This window comes from Apodemus sylvaticus, chromosome 12, assembly GCF_947179515.1.
Source record: "Apodemus sylvaticus chromosome 12, mApoSyl1.1, whole genome shotgun sequence".
In the NCBI taxonomy this organism is placed as follows: Eukaryota; Metazoa; Chordata; class Mammalia; order Rodentia; family Muridae; genus Apodemus; species Apodemus sylvaticus.
In genome coordinates, this window is record NC_067483.1 from 34,342,248 (window position 1) to 34,360,382 (window position 18,135).

General features: G+C 41.1%; 1 protein-coding gene across 3 annotated transcripts in view; it reads left to right on the forward strand.

Annotated features, from left to right (window-relative positions):
• The first annotated feature begins 255 nt into the window (after positions 1–255).
• The window catches only part of Ccnt2 (cyclin T2), a 31,674-nt gene continuing 13,794 nt past the window's right edge, over positions 256–18,135 (forward strand). For all 3 annotated transcript variants that reach the window (XR_007980573.1, XM_052201209.1, XM_052201210.1), the window contains exons 1-3: positions 256–443; positions 1,157–1,238; positions 17,323–17,451. Coding sequence is in view for 2 of the 3 variants with exons in the window: in XM_052201209.1 (XP_052057169.1) it covers positions 286–443; positions 1,157–1,238; positions 17,323–17,451 (369 nt within the window). In the remaining variant the exon portion in view is untranslated. The remainder of the gene's footprint in view (positions 444–1,156; positions 1,239–17,322; positions 17,452–18,135) is intronic.

Below are 18,135 nucleotides of genomic sequence, written 5' to 3' on the forward strand. Positions count from 1 at the left end.
GACCCCTACTTTACGGCGCTTCCCTGTGACAAGAAGCGCGGAGCATTGTGGTCCCGCGGGCCGGAGACCGAGGGATAGGAGGGAGGCCGGAAAGAGAAAGCAAAAGACCAGTGCGAGCCGGCGGGGAGGGTCCCTGCGCGTGCGCATGGGTAGCAGCAGGTCCGGAAAAGGCGTGGCCCACTCTACGGAGAGCGCATTGGGGCGGGGCCTCGATGCATTGGCGCGGAGTCCCGGAGGCAGGCGGGGAGGGGGCGGGCTAAGGGTGCGGGCGGAGGAGGAAGTGTCATGGCGTCGGGCCGTGGAGCTTCTTCTCGCTGGTTCTTTACTCGGGAGCAGCTGGAGAACACGCCGAGCCGCCGCTGCGGAGTAGAAGCGGATGAAGAGCTGTCGCATCGCCAGCAGGCGGCCAACCTCATCCAGGACATGGGGCAACGTCTCAATGTGTATCCTTTTCCTAGTTGCGGCCCTGCGTCCCACACGCCCCGGTCGCGCTCGCTGGGTGACCGGGCCTAGTGTCCCGGGAACATGGCGCCGCTCCCTCTGCCGTCTTTTGATCTCGGGAAAAACACACAGAAAGCTAGGGCCCGAGCTCTCGCGGCGAGCCCGAGGAAGAGGAGATGTGCCGGGGAAGGCGGGCCGGGAGCCCGCGTTGTGTAACTTGTCTGGAAGCGCGTGATGCGGTAGGGAATAGCAGTGTTTCCCTGGCGAGAGAGGAATCCGGGGTGAGCAAAGCCAAGGGGCGGCCCCTTCCTCTCCTTCGGAAGTCAGAAAAGGCCTTGAGACGTAGGAAGGTCCCAGATGTTTCACGGAAAGTGTTTTCCAAGGCTTCCTTGTCGGCTCCAGGGCGGCTCTGTTGCGCCGTGGGAACGCACGGAGATGTTTCATGTTCTTTGGGTGTGTGGCGCGCGCCTTTTGACTACTTTATTTCTACTGTACTAAGCGGTAGCCATTGCAAATAATTCCTGGCTTTCTCTACGTAGCGTATTAGAGTAACTTGGCATCCAGACTGATTTCTCTTCTCCCCGCAAACTTCTTACATACATTCAGTTTGAGGATTGGACTTTGAGTAAATGGAAAGGGCGTTCCCCAAATTCATATTGATTTAGTTTTGGGAAATATTTTTTGCTCAGATTATTTTCTAAACGTTGCATCCCAGCTCTCAGCTTACAATAAACACTGCGATTGTTTATATGCACAGGTTTTATATGCACCATTCTTTCACCAAATTCAACAGAAATGTAAGTACTGTTTTATTGTTTTAGTCGCCGAATGTTAAAATGAGTAGATAATTCAGATACTAGTTAGTTGGTCGTTGTTTTTACTATTAAATTGAGTGTTCTGCGGATACCATAAGTGTGAGTTATGTAATAAACATTTTGCCTCAAATGCAGAGGGGCGAATGTGAGAGAGAATTTTATTAATTAAACTATAAAGCACAGCGTTAGTCTTTTGTTGCTGAATTTGGTTTTGAGGTGTGTTTTGTTTTGAGACAGGGTCTCACTGTGTAGGTCTGACTGTCCGGACCTAAATATGTAGACTAGGCTGGCCTTGAACTCAAAAGATACCTACCTCTGTCTCCCCAGTGCTTAGGATTAAGGAATGTGCCACCAAGCCTGGCGGAGAAACAAAGGTTTCTTAACTCAAAAAGCGACAGTGTTTCATTTGTGTAAAATTCGCGGGTGGTGATTTATTTTAGAATAATTTCAGTAATCACAACAGAATAGTTTGAGCAAGTCTAGTCCTTGGGTCATTTAATTGTATTGTATAGGATTCATTGTTTCAGATGGTATAAATTGAGTCTCAGGTAGGCAGGCTGTTTAGAGGAATTCTGCAGTGGAGTTAATTATAGTGTGAAGAAATTATCAAGCTAGGCCCAGCCTTGCATTAATTGTCTCTTTAGGTTTTCTGGCTACACCAGTGTCAGTACACCAAGCTCACCAATCAAACACGTTCTGTTAGTTTTGGCTACAGTAAGCCTGTCAGATAGTCTTGTACTGGTCTTGAATATATATAACATATGCATCTTGACAGCTAGGTTATTTTAATAAATAAATTAGTTTACTTTGAGACCATATCCCTGTGCAGTGCAAGATGGCCTCAAATTCTTGCCTGCCTCAGCCCTCCTGAGTGCTGGCCTGTGGCACACTGTACGTGACTTCTATTTTAAAGCTATCAAAGTTATGGGTCAATATCTTTTCTGAATAGCATGTAATGCTTTCTTTAGTTCCCATTCTTGTGTGTTTTGTTTATAAATGTTTAGCCCCTTTTCTCATCTCTTTATAATTTGCCTTTTATTAGAATTTTGATAGTGTTATTTTGAAAGGCACGTGTAGGACTAGACCACATAAGGACTTAACGTTCTTTGTGGCTGGCTTGTGAAGTTTAGGCTCGAAATTGCTAAGGAAACAGTTTTAGAAAAGTTTCTTACATTTTTGCTTTTGAAGTGGCTTATGGTTTAGATTAATTCCTGCTTTAAGTTCAATTGAACTTAAGTCTAACCTGATTTATCAAATTTGCAAATTGTTTTTGTCTGAGACAGTTTTTTTGTTTGTTTGTTTGTTTGTTTTTGTTTGTGTTTTAAACTGTGGGCTTTTGCAGTCCCTGTTCTCTTTTAATCTGTTTTGAGTCTTGCTCTTTCCGGATTATTTTGTATCACTCTTAGGTCAATAGTAGTGTTGTAGAGAAGAAAAGAACCTATTGTTAATGCTTATGGTAGGAGAATGGCGTTTTTATTTCAGCTCTCTAAAAGGAGCAGTGAATTAGTGAGCACTAAGTAAACTTGGCTTTTTTAATGTAGCCCTAGATAATGCTGGTAGAAACTACAAGTCAAAATCGTGGAAATTCATTATAGAGCTGTAGATGTCCTACTTTTGTGAATGGGTTTGCTTTTCTATTTTGAGTATAAGAGCTCACCACAGACCTTGCTTTTTTTTGAGCCCTTCCTTTATTTGTTTTTGTGGCCTCATTTGTTTGCTTTGAGCAAACATTCTTCTCAATGGTAGAATCTGTCTCTTTAAATTTGCCTAGTAGTCCAGGGCACCTGCGTTCTTGCTTTCACCACTTGTACTGGGTCCTCCGTTAGTTTGCATTATCTTCTTCGCATGAAGGAGTTTCCCAATGGATGATGGAAATATCCACATGGAGAAACAGCATCACCCCGCTTATCTCTGACGGCTTTCTGGCAGGCTTTCTCAGCTTAAAGGTGGTTTTAAATATTTGTGTTATGTGCTTGAATCAGTAGCATAGCCTCAGCAGTCCCTCCCACACACCTGATCCTTCAGGGATGGTCTCAAATTGAATTCAGTCATGTTTAAATTCATATTTTCCTGCATTCTTGAGGCTTTTTTTTTTCAGAAGGTTATAATCGAGTATCATTTTTTTAAAAACTCTCAAGTATCATTTTATAAATTAAACCGAACAGAATAAGAAGCTGAGATGCTAGGATAAATTGTAAGGTCCTAAACTGTCATGCTTCCGTGATGCTAAGGTGTCCTTCAGTATTCAGTGTTTTGTTTTGTTTTGGGGTCTCAGATTGACAGGTTTAAGAGTAAAGAGGCACTTCGGTGCTTGTTTATTAAGAGTTGGAGTCAGACTTAGCCTGTATCTGTCACCGAGTAACTTGTTTTCCAGTTGTCAGTTTTCTTGGAGAGTCCAATCATTCTAAGGAATAAGTGACTGTATATAGCTTAAAAATAAAACTATCTTTAGGACTGGTAAATAAAAAATACCCTTCTTGGATCAAGCGTAAGAGAAATCTGTTGAGCTGGTGAGATGGCTTAGCAGGGAAAAGTGCTTGCTGCCAAGCCTGCGAACCTGAATTTAATCTGTGGGACCCACACAATAGAAGGATCTCTCTCTCTCTCTCTCTCTCTCTCTCTCTCTCCCTCCCTCCCTCCCTTCCTCCTTCCCTCCGTCCCTCCTCCCTTTCTCTCTTCCTCTCTCCCCCTTCCCTCTAGAGCCCTGTCTCGCTCAAACACACGAAAATAAATATAAAAGCATGTTTTTCAGACTTCCTTATTTTGTGTCTGTGGGTGTTTTGGTTGCATATATGTGTCTGTACAGTGTGTGCGCACCTGTTCTCTGCAGAGGCCAGAAGAAGGCATTGGATCTTCTGGAGCTGTACTTGTGGTACCAAGCTGTAGTTGTGAACCACCATGTGGGTGCTGGGGACTGAACCTGGGTCCTCCAGAAGAACAGCCAGTGATTATAACTACCAAGCCATCTCTCTGGCCTCATAACTTTTTTTTTATCAGTTTAGGCCAGGTAGTAGCGGCATACAGCTTTAATCGCAGTACTTGGGGGGGCAGATGCAGCTGCGTCACTGTGAGTTTGAGGACAGTCTAGTCTACAGAGCAAGTTGCAGGACAGCCACTGCACAGAGAAACCTTGTCTTGGGGGCGGGGAACCAAGGGGCTTACTTATTACTTTAATAAAGTGTAACAGCCCTAGCCCAACAGTGTCTGAAGTGTAACCTGAGGTCATGGCCCTTTCTACCTCAGTCTTAAGAGAAAGAACCCTCAAGTATCATTTTATAAAGATTGAAAGTATTTCATTATTGAACAGTATTATAGGTGTGTAGTAAATGAAACAGTAGAATTGGGGTTAAGATAAAGCTTCCCTGTCTGATAGTATCAGCTACTAACCATTTTGGGGCCTCCTTTCTGGAATATTTTTGGCATGTATAAGCGTGCATATGTGTGTCTTGCATTACAGAAGTTTCTCTTTTCACCATAGTTCTTTCAGATAGCACACAGCATTAACATGGGAACATAGATTTAGATTTTAATTCCTAGATATGGTGTGGTATAGTTACTTTTTGTAGTAGTAAGGATTCATCCCAGGGCCTCGTATACACTAGACAATTTTCTATAACTGGGACACCTCCCAAGCAAGGAGGTGTTTGTAAGATGTCATCAGAAGGTGTAGTGTACAGTGAGTGAATCGTTCTCTGAGAGTCAGTGTTGTCCTCTGGGCGATGCTTGTTGTTGCTGGGTGAGTGGGTATGGGGATATAACTGGTCTCCAGTGCTTAGAAGCTCCGAATGCTGCTGTTCCTCCCCTAGTGGGGGCCGGGCAGGGGGAGAGGTCGCCAGTCCTAAGATGGAGGAATTCTGGATTAACCTAAAAAATTGAGTGAAGAAGAACAGAGCGAATGCCAATTAAAGCTGAAGTAATTGCAGATTCTGTTCATTTCTTATAATAAGGCCCTTTCTCCAAGGACCTTAATAAAAGTTATGTGCATGATTTCTGTTTAAACAGAAAATCTGTTTTAAGGAGTCTAGGGACAGTTTTGGTATTTCTAAAATTTTAAGTTTAAATTTAGTGTTAACAGTAAACACTGCCTTAGTGTGAACTACTAATGTGTTACTTAGTAGTTTGAGCTTGGTCTACATTTCTCAAATCTTGTTAATAAGGTATTCTTACTTTGTCTTTTAATTATTTTATTGTAAATTTGTTAATTTGTAAATTTTGTTATTTAATTTTGGTTTCATTATCTCCTGTTTAAGATTATTTGATTTCATGGGAGAGGAAGTGGTAGTGGTAGTTGTAGCCCTGGTTGTTTGTAACTCCTCTGTAGACCACATGGGCCTCAGAGATCCACCTGCCTCTGCTGGAATTAAAGGTGTGCCTGAAGAGTGACTTCTTTAAATTCTTAGATTTCTTGTGTGCTCATTTGTGTGGGTATTCTCTTTCTCTATTTTCATGCAAATAAGGAAGATAGGAATCATGCAGGTTACATTCCTTTTTTTGAAGTCACACTGCTACTGTGACAAAAACAAGTCTCAGACATTGCTTCCATCTCTGTGCTACTGGGGCCTCTTTGTATTCCTGAAATTTCCCACTCTTAGTGGGATAGGCAGTTGTGTGGGAAGGGGACTCCTTAGCCGCCTCCACCAATACCAGCAGCTGGTGTAATTAGAGTCTGTGGGAAAGTATCTTCCACCTTGACAAGCCTCACCTATGGCACCTATGCCTGAGAAGTTCTAGGCTGGTGGCTTCTGTTTTGCTTTTTCTTCTGTGATTTTCAGCTGTCACTAAATGTTGTCTGGCTTCACAGGAGTCAGCAGTGTGTGTGTCTCATTGCTCAGGTAGTTTTCTCTTGACGAAGCAGACTCATTTGTGAATGAGTTGTCTACACTCATTTTTATTAATGTGTTTTTCTCTAGGCAGCTAGTAAGGTGTTCATAACCTAGTGATTGTGCGCTAGCATATCTTGATACTGGTAGTTATCCTTACGTACGTTCTCATTCGGTCTAGCTTAGATTCTTTCGTGCTCTTACCATTCTTTAGGTATTCATTAGTTTGGAATTGTGTTAGTTATTTTCACATTGTGACCACAGAACCTGGCAGAAACAACTTAAAGGAAGGAGATGTTTCACACACAGAAGTAGGGCAGGCCAGTTTATAGCAGCTAGAACTGGTGGGAGACTGTTTGCATCGTTTTGAGCTGGGACGCAAAAGAGCTCGGCAGGAACCACGGTCTGTCTCTATATAGGCTAGCCTTCACAGCTGTGCCAGCGTGGCCCCCTTCCACCTGCTGATGGCTCTATAACTTCCCGAAGTACCAAAGGAACATTTTGTATTCACACCATGACCAGAAACAGGTTATAATTTGAATTTTGTGATAAAATGTGACTAGGTATTTTGTGCATATTCATGTGAAGACATTGCAGCTGTTACCTGAACTTTGCTTCATTCCCTCAAATTGAAAGGTTGCCACTGGCAGCTTCTTGGGCCTGTGGCAACCATCATTCTGTTTTCTTCTTGGTTGGGGTTATGTGTTGTGTTGTGTTGTGTTGCCTGTTTAAAACTGTATCTTCCCCCTTCTCCCTCACTGCCCATGTGTGCTGTGTACTCTGACAAAGTGGAAGTACACAGCAGTTCATTTTCTTTGTCTAGCTTTTTCCACTTCGCATAATGCTTAATTTCCCTTTTAAGCCTGAATGACATTCTCTTATGTTTACCATACTTGTGGATACTTGAGTTGTTGCTGCCTTTCACCTATGAGGGTCACAGGCAGTCATCCAAGACTTTGCTTTAAATCCTTCTGAATATTGCCAAAAGTAGAATTGCTGAGTCATCTAAACTGTTTTAATGTACAGAAAGTAGGTTGATGGTTTGGAGTTTTGTTGTTGTTTTTCTAAATGATTTGGTTTTATTCTATGTACATTTGTGTTTTGCCTGTATGCATGTCTGTGAGTGTGTCAGACACACCCCACCCCACCCCGGAACTGGAGCTATAGAGTGTTGTGAGCTACCATGTGGGTGCTAGGAATTGAACCCCAGCCCTGAAAGAGCAGCCAGTGCTCTTAACCACTGAGCCATCTTTCCAGCCCGTTTGGTTTTTTGTTCTGTGTTGTGTTTTGTTTTTAAGCAAGGTCTCACCACATAGCCAATACTTGCCTGACACTAACTGTGCAGCCCAGGCAAGCCTTTCCCAGTGCTTCTGCCTCAGCCTCTGCTTTGAATTTTTAAGCAACCTCCCACATCACTTTGTACAGCAGCTGTGCTGTTTGCATCTTCATGATCAAGTTATAGGGTTTCCAGTTTCCGTGGCCTGTCTATACTGTGCCTGCCATCCTGCCATTTTGAGTGACATTTGCTTGAGCTGAGCATCTTTTCATGTGCTTGTCGGACACTTATGCGTATTATTTGGAGAACTGTTTGCTCTGATCTGTCAGGCTTTTAGTTAAATTGCTGGGTTTTATGATGCTCTGCATGTTGGCTTCATTGGGTGTGTGCTTTGCTGCTCTCTGTGGGGTTTGCTGTTTTGAGCAGGGTCTCAATATATGACCCTGACTGTCTAAGAACTCACTGTCTGGATCAGTCTGGCCCCAAATGTTGGGATTAAAAGACACCAGGGGCCTAGTGCTCATACCTTTTAATCCCAGCACTCAAGAGACAGAGGCAGGTGTTTCTGAGTTTGAGGGAAAAGTCCGAATTTGAGACTCTGGTCAACAGAGCTAGCTAGTTCTAAGATAGCCAGGGCTACACAGAGAAACCCTGTGTTTTAGGGGAGGGAGGGTCTGGGGGGGTAGGGTGGGGAGGGATGTGACACCATGCTAGGCTGTCTTTTTTAATTTTTGGTGCAAAATCCAGTGTTCTAAAACGTTTCTTGTTTTCATCCAGAAATTTATACTTGAAGTTCCTAAGCTTATTAAATGTAAAATGTAAGACTCCAGGTTAATTCTTTACCAAGTAGATGTCTTGCACCATTTACTGGTTTTGTTTTTTTTTTAAGTAGTTTTTTTTCCGTGTGATTTGTGCTGGCACAGCTTTCCGAGTTTAGAGTGACTTTATGTGAACTGAGCACCCTGCCTACTCACAGTTGTGAGCTGCAGCTTTCCTGCACTCGAGAGAATGGGCTGCAATGTGATTTCACAAAGCTCTTTCCTTCTGTTGGCTCTTCCTTCATTGTTGGCTTCTCCCTCTCTTGGTCTTCCCAGACTGTTGTGCCTTACTCCCAGAAGTCTCCTGGGTGTGGCTTGCCAGGAGAGCATAGGGGTCCGTCTCAGAGCTGCACTCCTGAGCCTGCTCTGGGGTTCTTTATTCACTAGCAAGACCTTGCCTTTCCAGTAAACTCTGTCGGCTCTGTTGAGGCGTTCCTGCAGTCAGACCTGTCACATACCCTGGCTCGCCTTTGGTTTCTTACTACAGAAATGCCCGGCTTTGGGTCTTGCCGAGCAAACCTGTCCTGCATTTGTATTTGGGTTTTTCCCAGCATGTCTTGTGTGTACTTTGGTTATAAGTTTAGAACCTCTCTTTGGGTGTGCTAGTTTATTGTTATTCTGTGGGGCTTGGTAGAATATTCAAATAAGTCAAGAAAGGATTTTAGTTGATTCCTTTGATAATATCCCCCAAACCATGATAATTCTACACAGCACTACAGTAGGATATCCTTTATATTTATTTAAATGACATAAATCCTTTTGGAATGTGGAACATTGGTGTGCAAGAGTCCTTTTGGACTGTGTGTGGTCTGGCTCGCCCGCCCTCAGACTACCTCTGAGTGGTAGGATTGTAGGCGTGCTCTGCTATGCCTGGCTAATTTTAACTTAGCAAATTGAGTCACTTGAAGTTTGTTCTGTCAAACAGGACTGATCCATCTGGAGAATTGTTTATTAATAAATATTACAAATTATATCACAGCTTAATTGATTCCCTCAAAATGGTTCCAAAAGCAACTCTAAGATATTTCTTTCAAAGTTTTGTGTCTTTAAAATAGGTTTAAATAGGAATATTGACTAATGGTATGCAGTGCCTGAATTACAGAGATGTATAGGGTTTTCTTTTTTATTTATTTTTATTTTATGTACATTGGTGTTTTGCCTGCATGTATGCCTGTGTGATAGTGTCAAATTTTGAAGTTACAGTTGTGAGCATTCAGATGGGTGCTGGGAATTGAACCTGGGTCCTCTGGAAGAGCAGTCAGTGCGTTAACCGCTAAGCCATCTCTTCAGCCCCTGAGATGTCTTTTATACCATGTTTTTGTGATGGCTTAGGACATTTGTCCTAACATTAAGCTATTCTTCTTGGCGGTATTCCAGAGATTGAACCCAGGACCTCATGAATTCCAAACAACTGTTCTGTTGAGCAGCACCCAAGCTAAAAACTGATTGTTACTGTCTTTGGTATAAAATAGCTATAGCCAAGTACTTGAGACCAGATAGTTTATAATGTACAGAAATCATAGGCACACAGATCTGCAGGCTTGGCAGCCTAAAATGAAGGCAAGGGTACTAGTGTCCTATGGAGAAGAAGAGCACAAGAGAAGGAACCTGTGTCCCTCTTTACACTGACTTTCAGGGCAGCTTTAGAACAAGAGTTAGATTGTTAATGGCTTGTAAGTGATTAAAGTGTTTCCTAAGTGAAAATCCAGTTAAATCATCATCTTATACCATGCTTTAGAGGATGGGGATGACTTGGGGAACTAACAACTCACATATGGAGGCATTAATCTGATTTTTACACTTGAGGTTCTGATTGTAAAGTTGATATAGTATAGCTCTGTTTGGGGAGAAATGTGGAGTTTTCTCTGAAGACTGTGATATATTATCACTTGTTCATTGTTAGTGTTTTACATATGACATCATTGTACAGCGGGCATGCTAATAGTAAAGGTGTGAAGCTGGTCACATGCTTAGTGACAGTGCTGTTGTTCGTGCCTGTACAACGAACGAGCAGTGGTGGACCTACCACTTCCTTTATAGATACTGCAGACATAAACAGTGCTGTCCCTTAAGGGACATGTATCCTAGTGGGAGAGAAGAAACTTACCTAGAGCTTATCTTAGAGTCTGATGGGAAATGGCTAGGAGCAAGTAGTTTGAGTTGTTTTCTACTGGTGAATGTTTGCTGCATCTTCCTAAACGGAAGCTGGGAGGTCATGATAGGCACTAAGCAGAAGTGATGAAATGTAGTGATTGCACTAGGAAGTTGGTTTGTAACGAGTCTTAATTTCATAACTTCAGCAGGATAACTAATTTCTGCTAAGCATAATTTTGTTTTTATAGGCCTGTATTTTACCTTGTTGAGATAGTAACACCTGAATTAAGATATGGTGTTGCGATAAAATACCGCATTTTAGAGCTCTAATATGGCAAAAATATAAAACATATTACATTTAACATATTTTGTACTGGTTTTAGTTTATTTCAATAAAGTACATCTGAATTAATTTTACTTTAAAGAAATTTCCAAGTTTCTGGTGATTTGTGGCTGAGTTTTTCTGGTTAACATCTCTGCTTTAGGCTATAGATACTGATATATCAGTCAAAAAAAAAAAAAAAACTATTGGGGCCCAGCTATAGTAATGTGCTAAATTTAAAATTAAGAATTCCTTTAGAAGTTTTTAAAAGGAAACAATTATTGCTTTCTGCTTAAATCTGAAAATAGTAAAAACTGATGACAGTTCATGCTTAAAAACAACTTGGGGGGACTAAGGGGGGGGCAGGGAGAACAACTTGTGATCATTTGGAGGCAGTCATTAAACATTCAAGAATGCAGAGGTTTTTTAAGCCTTTCTCCAAGGTGGCATTAGTGTTTATTTTCTACTGAAGAGATCTGTTATCTTCAGCTTAGTTGCTTTTTTCACTTTTTTTTTTTTTTTTTTGGTTTTGGGGGGTTTTAGATTTGTTTTTTTCGAGACAGGGTTTCTCTGTATATCCCTGGCTGTCCTGGAACTCACTCTGTAGACCAGGCTGGGCCTCCAACTCAGAAACCCGCCTGCCTCTGCCTCCCAGAGTGCTGGGATTACAGGTGTGCGCCACCACCGCCCGGCTGTTCACTTATTTTTAATGACAAAGTCTTACTATGTATCTCTGGCTGCCCTAGAACTCTGTGTAAACCAGGCTGACTTCCAACTCAGATCCACCAGCTTCTGTTTCCAGGGCTGGAATTAAAGGTATGCACGGCCACACCCAGCTAACATTAGCTGCTTTTAAAAGTATCTTAGTTGAGAGATGATTCACAGACCATAGACTTTGTCCATTTTGAGTTCATAATTAAACTACCATCACAACAATCCAATTTACAGTATTTTCCCACTCAAAAGAAACTGCCCTGTAGCAACCAAGTGTTCACCAGTACCTTCCCCTTTTACAGATCTAATAAGCCCTAAAGTTAGCTTCTATCTCCATAAATTTGCGTTTTTTATAATTTATTAATGGGATTATTAATGATAAGATCTTGAACGTAGCATTAATTTTTTTTGAAGATCAATGCAGCACGTTGGCGTCATTCCTTCCCACTGCGGGATCTTTCATGTCATGTGCCTGCACCACTGGACCACCTGGTTGTTCTCCTTGGCAGCTGTAGAGCAGGGCAGCACTCATGTGCAGTTTTAGTGGAAGCTCAGATTGTGTGTTCGTTTTAGACTTCGGTGCTTTAGATGGCTCTTTGAAGCACATTTCAAGAAACTGTCAAGCTCTTTCCTAAAGTAAGTAGTCAACATTATTTTACCTTCCCATAAATACCGTTTGAGGGTTCCAGTAGCTCTACATTCCGTGTGTGTAGTTTTATGTAAACAGTCTGTTGTGATTTTCACTTTCTTGACAATATTTGTAACATAAATATCCTGTTTATTATTTTTGGTTAATTCTGTGCTTGTGATGATGCCTCATTGGTGTCAAACTGGAAAAACCCTTGCCTAATCTAGGATCATTAATAGTTGTGTGTTGTTTTTTTTTTAAGAATGTATTTTGCTAATTAAAGCAAAATATTTATTTTCTGCAGGGTTTCATATATACAGACCCACTTTTGAATTCACTGTATAATCAAGAGTGACCATGAACCCTTGGTCCTCTTGCCTCTACCTCCCACGTGCTGGGACTGTAGACATGGACCACCATATCTGGCTTTTATGTCTGCTATATTATGTAAAAATGTTACAGACTGCGATCTTGATTTAGGCCTTTGACACATTTTCAGTTAATGACTGTTTATGGTGTAATGTAGGCGGTTTCTTTTTTTTAATACATGTGAATATTCACAATTGTCCCAGTACAGTGTGTTATGCCTGCCCTTATTATCTCATAAACTTTCAGGTTTTCTACACAAGGGTGGTAAAGTCTCTCTACTTCTGATAATGTTGTATTCTCAACATATGTGAGGCCCAGCCAAAATCTTAGCGAGTCAATGTGTTATGAGGACTGATAAAGCCTTACGGTAGGTTTGAAATTCATAGAGTGTAAGGTTCCGCCCCCCCCCCCTTATTGTTTCTCTTGGTCTTTTATTTCCATATAAATTTTAGGGTCAGCTATCAGGTTTATAGAGTTCTTGCTATTGTATCACAGAATACCACTAGAAGTGTGTCCTTAGTAAGGCTTATGTAGAATACTTGAAAGCTTGTGCCTTGAAGCTTTTATGCATATCATAGTGTTTGAGCATTTTGTTATTGTTGTAAGATTTATTTTGTATATGAGTGGTTTTGTCTGTATAAATGTATGTACACCACAGTTGTCTAGAGGCCACAAGAGAGCGTCTGGTCCCCTGAAACTCAAGTGGCAGACTGTTAAGAACTACTGTGTGGATTCTGGGAATTGCAACTGGCCCCTGGAAGACCTGCCAGTATTCTTAACAGTACTGAGCCATGTCTGTAGTCCTTTGTGGTTTTCCTCATTAGCTGTGGACCTTTGCCAGCTTTTCCTAAAGTGTAGATATTCCCCCATAAGTACTCCAGTTTTTAGCTGTGATTAGAGCTAGGTGAGTATTTATTAATAAAGCCAACTTAAAAGACACTAAAAAATTAGTCTCAGTTGATGGTAGCCTAGACGTACATAGGGCAGTTAGTTAAGAGGACAGGAGAAATGTCTTCCTACTCTGAGAGCATAAAAATACAACACAATCAATTAGAGTGAGCCTCCTGCTAGTTTCTCAGCCAGCATGGACTCCTAGGCTCTTTGGGACTTTCCTCAGTCAGCCCATTATTTAGTTGGGGCATTTGTGCTCATCAAGACTATTAAATCAATGAGAACCAAATAGAGTCATTTGAAACTTAACTGATTGCATCCATTTTCAACAACTTAGTAATTAATTACCCCACCCTTCTGTCAGTTCAGTTGACTTTCCTTTCAACCATCAAGGTTGAAGCCAGCATTGGAGAGAAGGACAAAAGTGAGAGGGTGTCATGGCAAAGAGGGGAAAGTGGCCAGAAATGGGCAGGAGCAGAGCAAGACGTGATGTCGGATGGCATGACTTCAGTGCTTAAATATTCTTAGATCTACAACAAAACCTTTGAAGGAAGAAATGAGCAAGAGGGGGGATTTTAAACAAGCTTTTTAAATTTAAGATCAGACCTAACAGTGCACAGTTGTTTGATTTCACACAGTACTATCTCAGTCATGTTCCTATGGAGTACCACCCAAAATGCCATGCATATATTAGTTGGTTGTATTTTTACCACAGCTTTGTAAACAGGTATTGCTTCCTGGGTCACAGAATAATTTTCCTGTGCTACTTAGATAACAGTACAGTGAAACAGTCTGGCTACTTGGCTACGGTTGGCATCTTCATTACCTCTACTCTCATCGCCAGCATTTGTGTGTTAGATTTCTGCAAAAATTTGTCTTAGATTGAGAATGTAACATTCAAAAAAGTAAGAGGAGCTGGATGTGAAGGTGCAATGTTCCTCTACTCCCAGGCCTCAGGAGGCAGAAGCAGGCACATCTCTGAGTTCCAGGACAGCCAAAGCTACATAGTGAAACCCTGTCATTCATTCATGAATGAATGAATGATCAACTTTCTTCCACTTTTCTTTAGCTGAAGTAATTTGAGGTCTTTTGAACCAGATATTAGAACACTGAAGTACTGCATGAGCCTCTCCCCAGTGAACTTAACCTGTTTGTTTTGTCACAGAAACCAAACTGTCTGTACTTTTCTAATAATGGTGTTAATTCATTGGCTTTATACCATGTTTACATGTGCCAGAAAATGCTAGCAGTTTTCAAACTCAGCTTTGAACATAATAGTAACAAAGCTAGTAATGCTTTGCCCAATCCCTCAGGAATTCTTCTAAGCTGATCAGAAAAGACAGTCTTCCTTGTAGAATGCAGTAGTACCTGGTATGATCAAAGTCAACTTTGAACTTAAAGTTCAGATGGCTGTTAGTTACGAGGAGTCCATCTAAAAAAGTGATTTTGTTTGCAGCTCTAATGGAGTAAGATGTTTGTAGGTGTTAGAGGTATGGGATTCAATTAGTGTGTTTCCCAGGAACTGACTAGGAAGAGTGATGGATTGAGTACTACACTGCAGAAGACAAGATTTAAGCAATTTATGAGGACCAAAAAGACTTCCATGAGAAAGAGTGTGGGTAACCAAACCAGGAATCTGTCCCATGATTCCTGCCTAATTCCTTGTGTGCTTCTTGTTTTAAAAGTTATGTGACCCTTAGGGATCCAATTGAAACTGTCTTGTCTTCTAAGAAGAAAAGTCATGTAGCTTGAACGTAGTTGTATCTTTTATTTTTAGTATTGAGACTGGCATGCTAGTGCGAAGAACATGGGGAGGAATTGTTAGCAATTGTAGAAGTTAGCTGAGAAATTTGGTAGAGACTTTAATAAATGACTTTGAAGCAAATAGATCTTCTGTAGTTAGGAAATAAATTTAAGTCTACTTTGGATTTTTGAGTCTCTTCTGGTTTCTTCTTGATAGTGTTATCAGTTGAAGGCTAAATTAATTAGTTCACCTCCTAGATTGTGAGCAACATCGTGAATGAGAGGTTGTGGAAAGTACTTTTATTTTATTGAGGACTTCTTGAATTTCTCCCATAGTTGATGGCTCTCAGATTTCCAGAGTGGCATCTGGAGTGCTTGGAATTTGATATTGGTGCCTTTAGGTATCATTAGCCACATCATACACTAGTGAACATCAGCTACTCAGTGATAGATAATGGGAATTCAAATGAATGATTCAGTCTTCTCTTAACTGATTGCAGACTTGATTTACTTGGGGCATTCTTGATAATTTGAAATTCTTCAGCATTACCATCGTAACGTTAATGAGTATTGATTCAGCTTTCTGTTACTGTAAAAAGATTTAGGATTTATGTTTCTGCTGCCATTGCTTTGGGATTCTGGCAAAGGAAATACATCCAAAACACGGCAAACTACTCATCAATCAGGAGGAAACAGCCACAGTCCCCTTGGGGGCTTCCTCCAGTGACCTAGCAATCTGGTGCTACTCTAGGCCTTTAGTCCATGAACCTTCGGAGCTATTGAACATACAGACTGTGTTAGTGTGGCAGTGTGCTCCTGTTCCCTGTGGCGTGCTCCTTGGATCCCTTCACTTGGGGGTGGGGGGAGGACTCTAATTAGAGGCCAGCTGAGACTACACAGTGAGACAGAAAGAGTTTCTCAGAGTTATTTCTAGTCTACTTACTCTCATGCAAATGAAGTTCAATTGGAAAAGTCTCCTTCAGATCCATAGTCCAATGTTGATTTCATAAGTCTCAAGCACTTTCAGGAGAGGATTTTCATTTCTTCTCTCAGATACCTTCTCCTCCTAAAGGCATAAATCTGTTGATGATAAAGTGTGTGCCTCTTTTCTCCCCTTCCTGTGGCGCCATTTCTGTGTCATGAATGACCCTCTGATAATGGAGCACCTCTTTGCCTTTTGAATAATAGGTACCTGTGTCTTAGCATTTAGAAATCAACATTCTGTGGGGTGTGTGTGTGTGTGTAAATTATTTACACACGCTTATATATATTTACACACATACACTTTCTTTTAAGTTTTGTTTTTCTAAATTTTATGTTTTGCTGCATGTATGTCTGTGTAGCAGTATGCATACCTGGTACCCTCAGGTTAGAAGGTGGCATTGGAACAGATGGTTGTGGGCCATCGTAGGTGCTGGGAATTGAATCTGAGTATTCTGCAAGAATAACAAGTGCTCTAAACCACTGACTGAGGCATCTCCGGCTCCTTTGTGCAGATTCTTAAACATTTGAATTTATAATTTGTTTTGTTTTTGAGTCAATAGTTATTTGGTTTAATATTGATTCCAGGAGTAGATAATTATTGAAATCCAGTCTCTTTCATAGACAATGTATGTGTAGTTAGTGCTGTTTATACTTAATGCTCCAAGAACTTACCTTACTATATTTAGAGGGGTACTATTTTTCAGACATCCTCTTAGAAAAGGTTCTAGTCTCCTATTCTTTATTGTTTCTCCTGGATTTTTTGTTTGTTTGTTTGTTTAGATGCTTTTATTATTGTAGTGAAGTAATGTAGCATGTTCATTTTCAAAATTCCTGTGTTGGAGTACTAAGCACTCGGAAGTAATGGCTGAGCTGAAAGCAGAGGCAGTGTGGTCTGCTTGGCTGCTTGGTGTCTTAACACTTAAAGCTATGGCATCGCTTTGTATTATTTTTTTCCTTTATCTCCACTGGGTATTCACTAATACTAAAGTTTTCATATTTAACCGAAAATCAAATTCTTTTTTCCCTCTTGCTGTTATATTTACAAAATAAATACTTTGAATATTGGTTGGCCCTGTGGTACTGAGTCATGAGAACTTTTTAGTCTCAGTGTTGCTTAAGTTGATATGCAGTGTGCCCATTGCTACAGTGTGTTAGGAGAGGTGGGGGAAGAACAAGGGTGAATTAGATCAGCGCTGGGGATGTACAGTTCAGTGGCAAAGCCTGTATTTCAACATGTGCAAATCTCTCTCGCTCTGTCCCCAGCACCAAAAACCAGGAAAGCTTTTTATATCAGTCTCCATGCTATAATAATATATTTCCTGTTTTACCTTCCCCATCCCAGAATGTAGAGGCTTCCCAAAATGTATTTGCTTTTACATGACCAGTTTTTAAAAATCTCTCCTACAGATAATCTCACCTACAGCATTGTTTTTGGCTGCAAAGGTAGAAGAACAGGCTCGGAAGCTTGAGCACGTTATCAAAGTGGCACACGCTTGTCTCCACCCGCTCGAGCCACTGCTGGATACAAAGTGTGATGTATGTAAAAAACGGGCTTCCCTTCCCTTCCAAGTTTAAAACCAAAGGCTCTCTGACAGGAATGTCAAACCCATGTATGGTTTGAATTTGTATGTCATCCCAAATTGTATAAGATGATTTCAAAAATCATTCTACTTTGATTGACAGTTATTTCGAATTATTTTCGAACTCATTGACTTATACTCAGAGTGCACCTGCAGTGGAAAGGATAGGCCTTATGACCTGACCTGTTGGTAGGTGTGCTTACAACCAGAAGTTGAGTAACTCTTTACTGAAACTCATAGCAGAGGAAGGAAGAATGAGACTCCAGTTTACTCTAGACCAGTAGTTAGTTCCATTTGATTTATGTCAAGTTTAAAGTCCTAAGTTTAGCTCTGATAGAAGATTGGCACATTCAGCACTGATGCTGGTTTTTGAATGAACAAAATATCAGTGTGTACATTAAATAATAAATAATAGTTCTCATAGTTCCTGTTAATAGAATAAATTCATTTATTCTAGTATGCACATAGTAGTCTTTTAAAAATCAGCTCAGTGACAGTAAAGGTGATTTCACTCTCTGGGCTGTGTTCGTACAAAACTGAGCATGTGTGTACATGCGTTTAGAGCAGATATGCCAGGGTCTAGCTCTATGTGTAGTCTAGGTTAACCTCAAACTCAGCCTTTCTGCCTCCACCTGCCAAG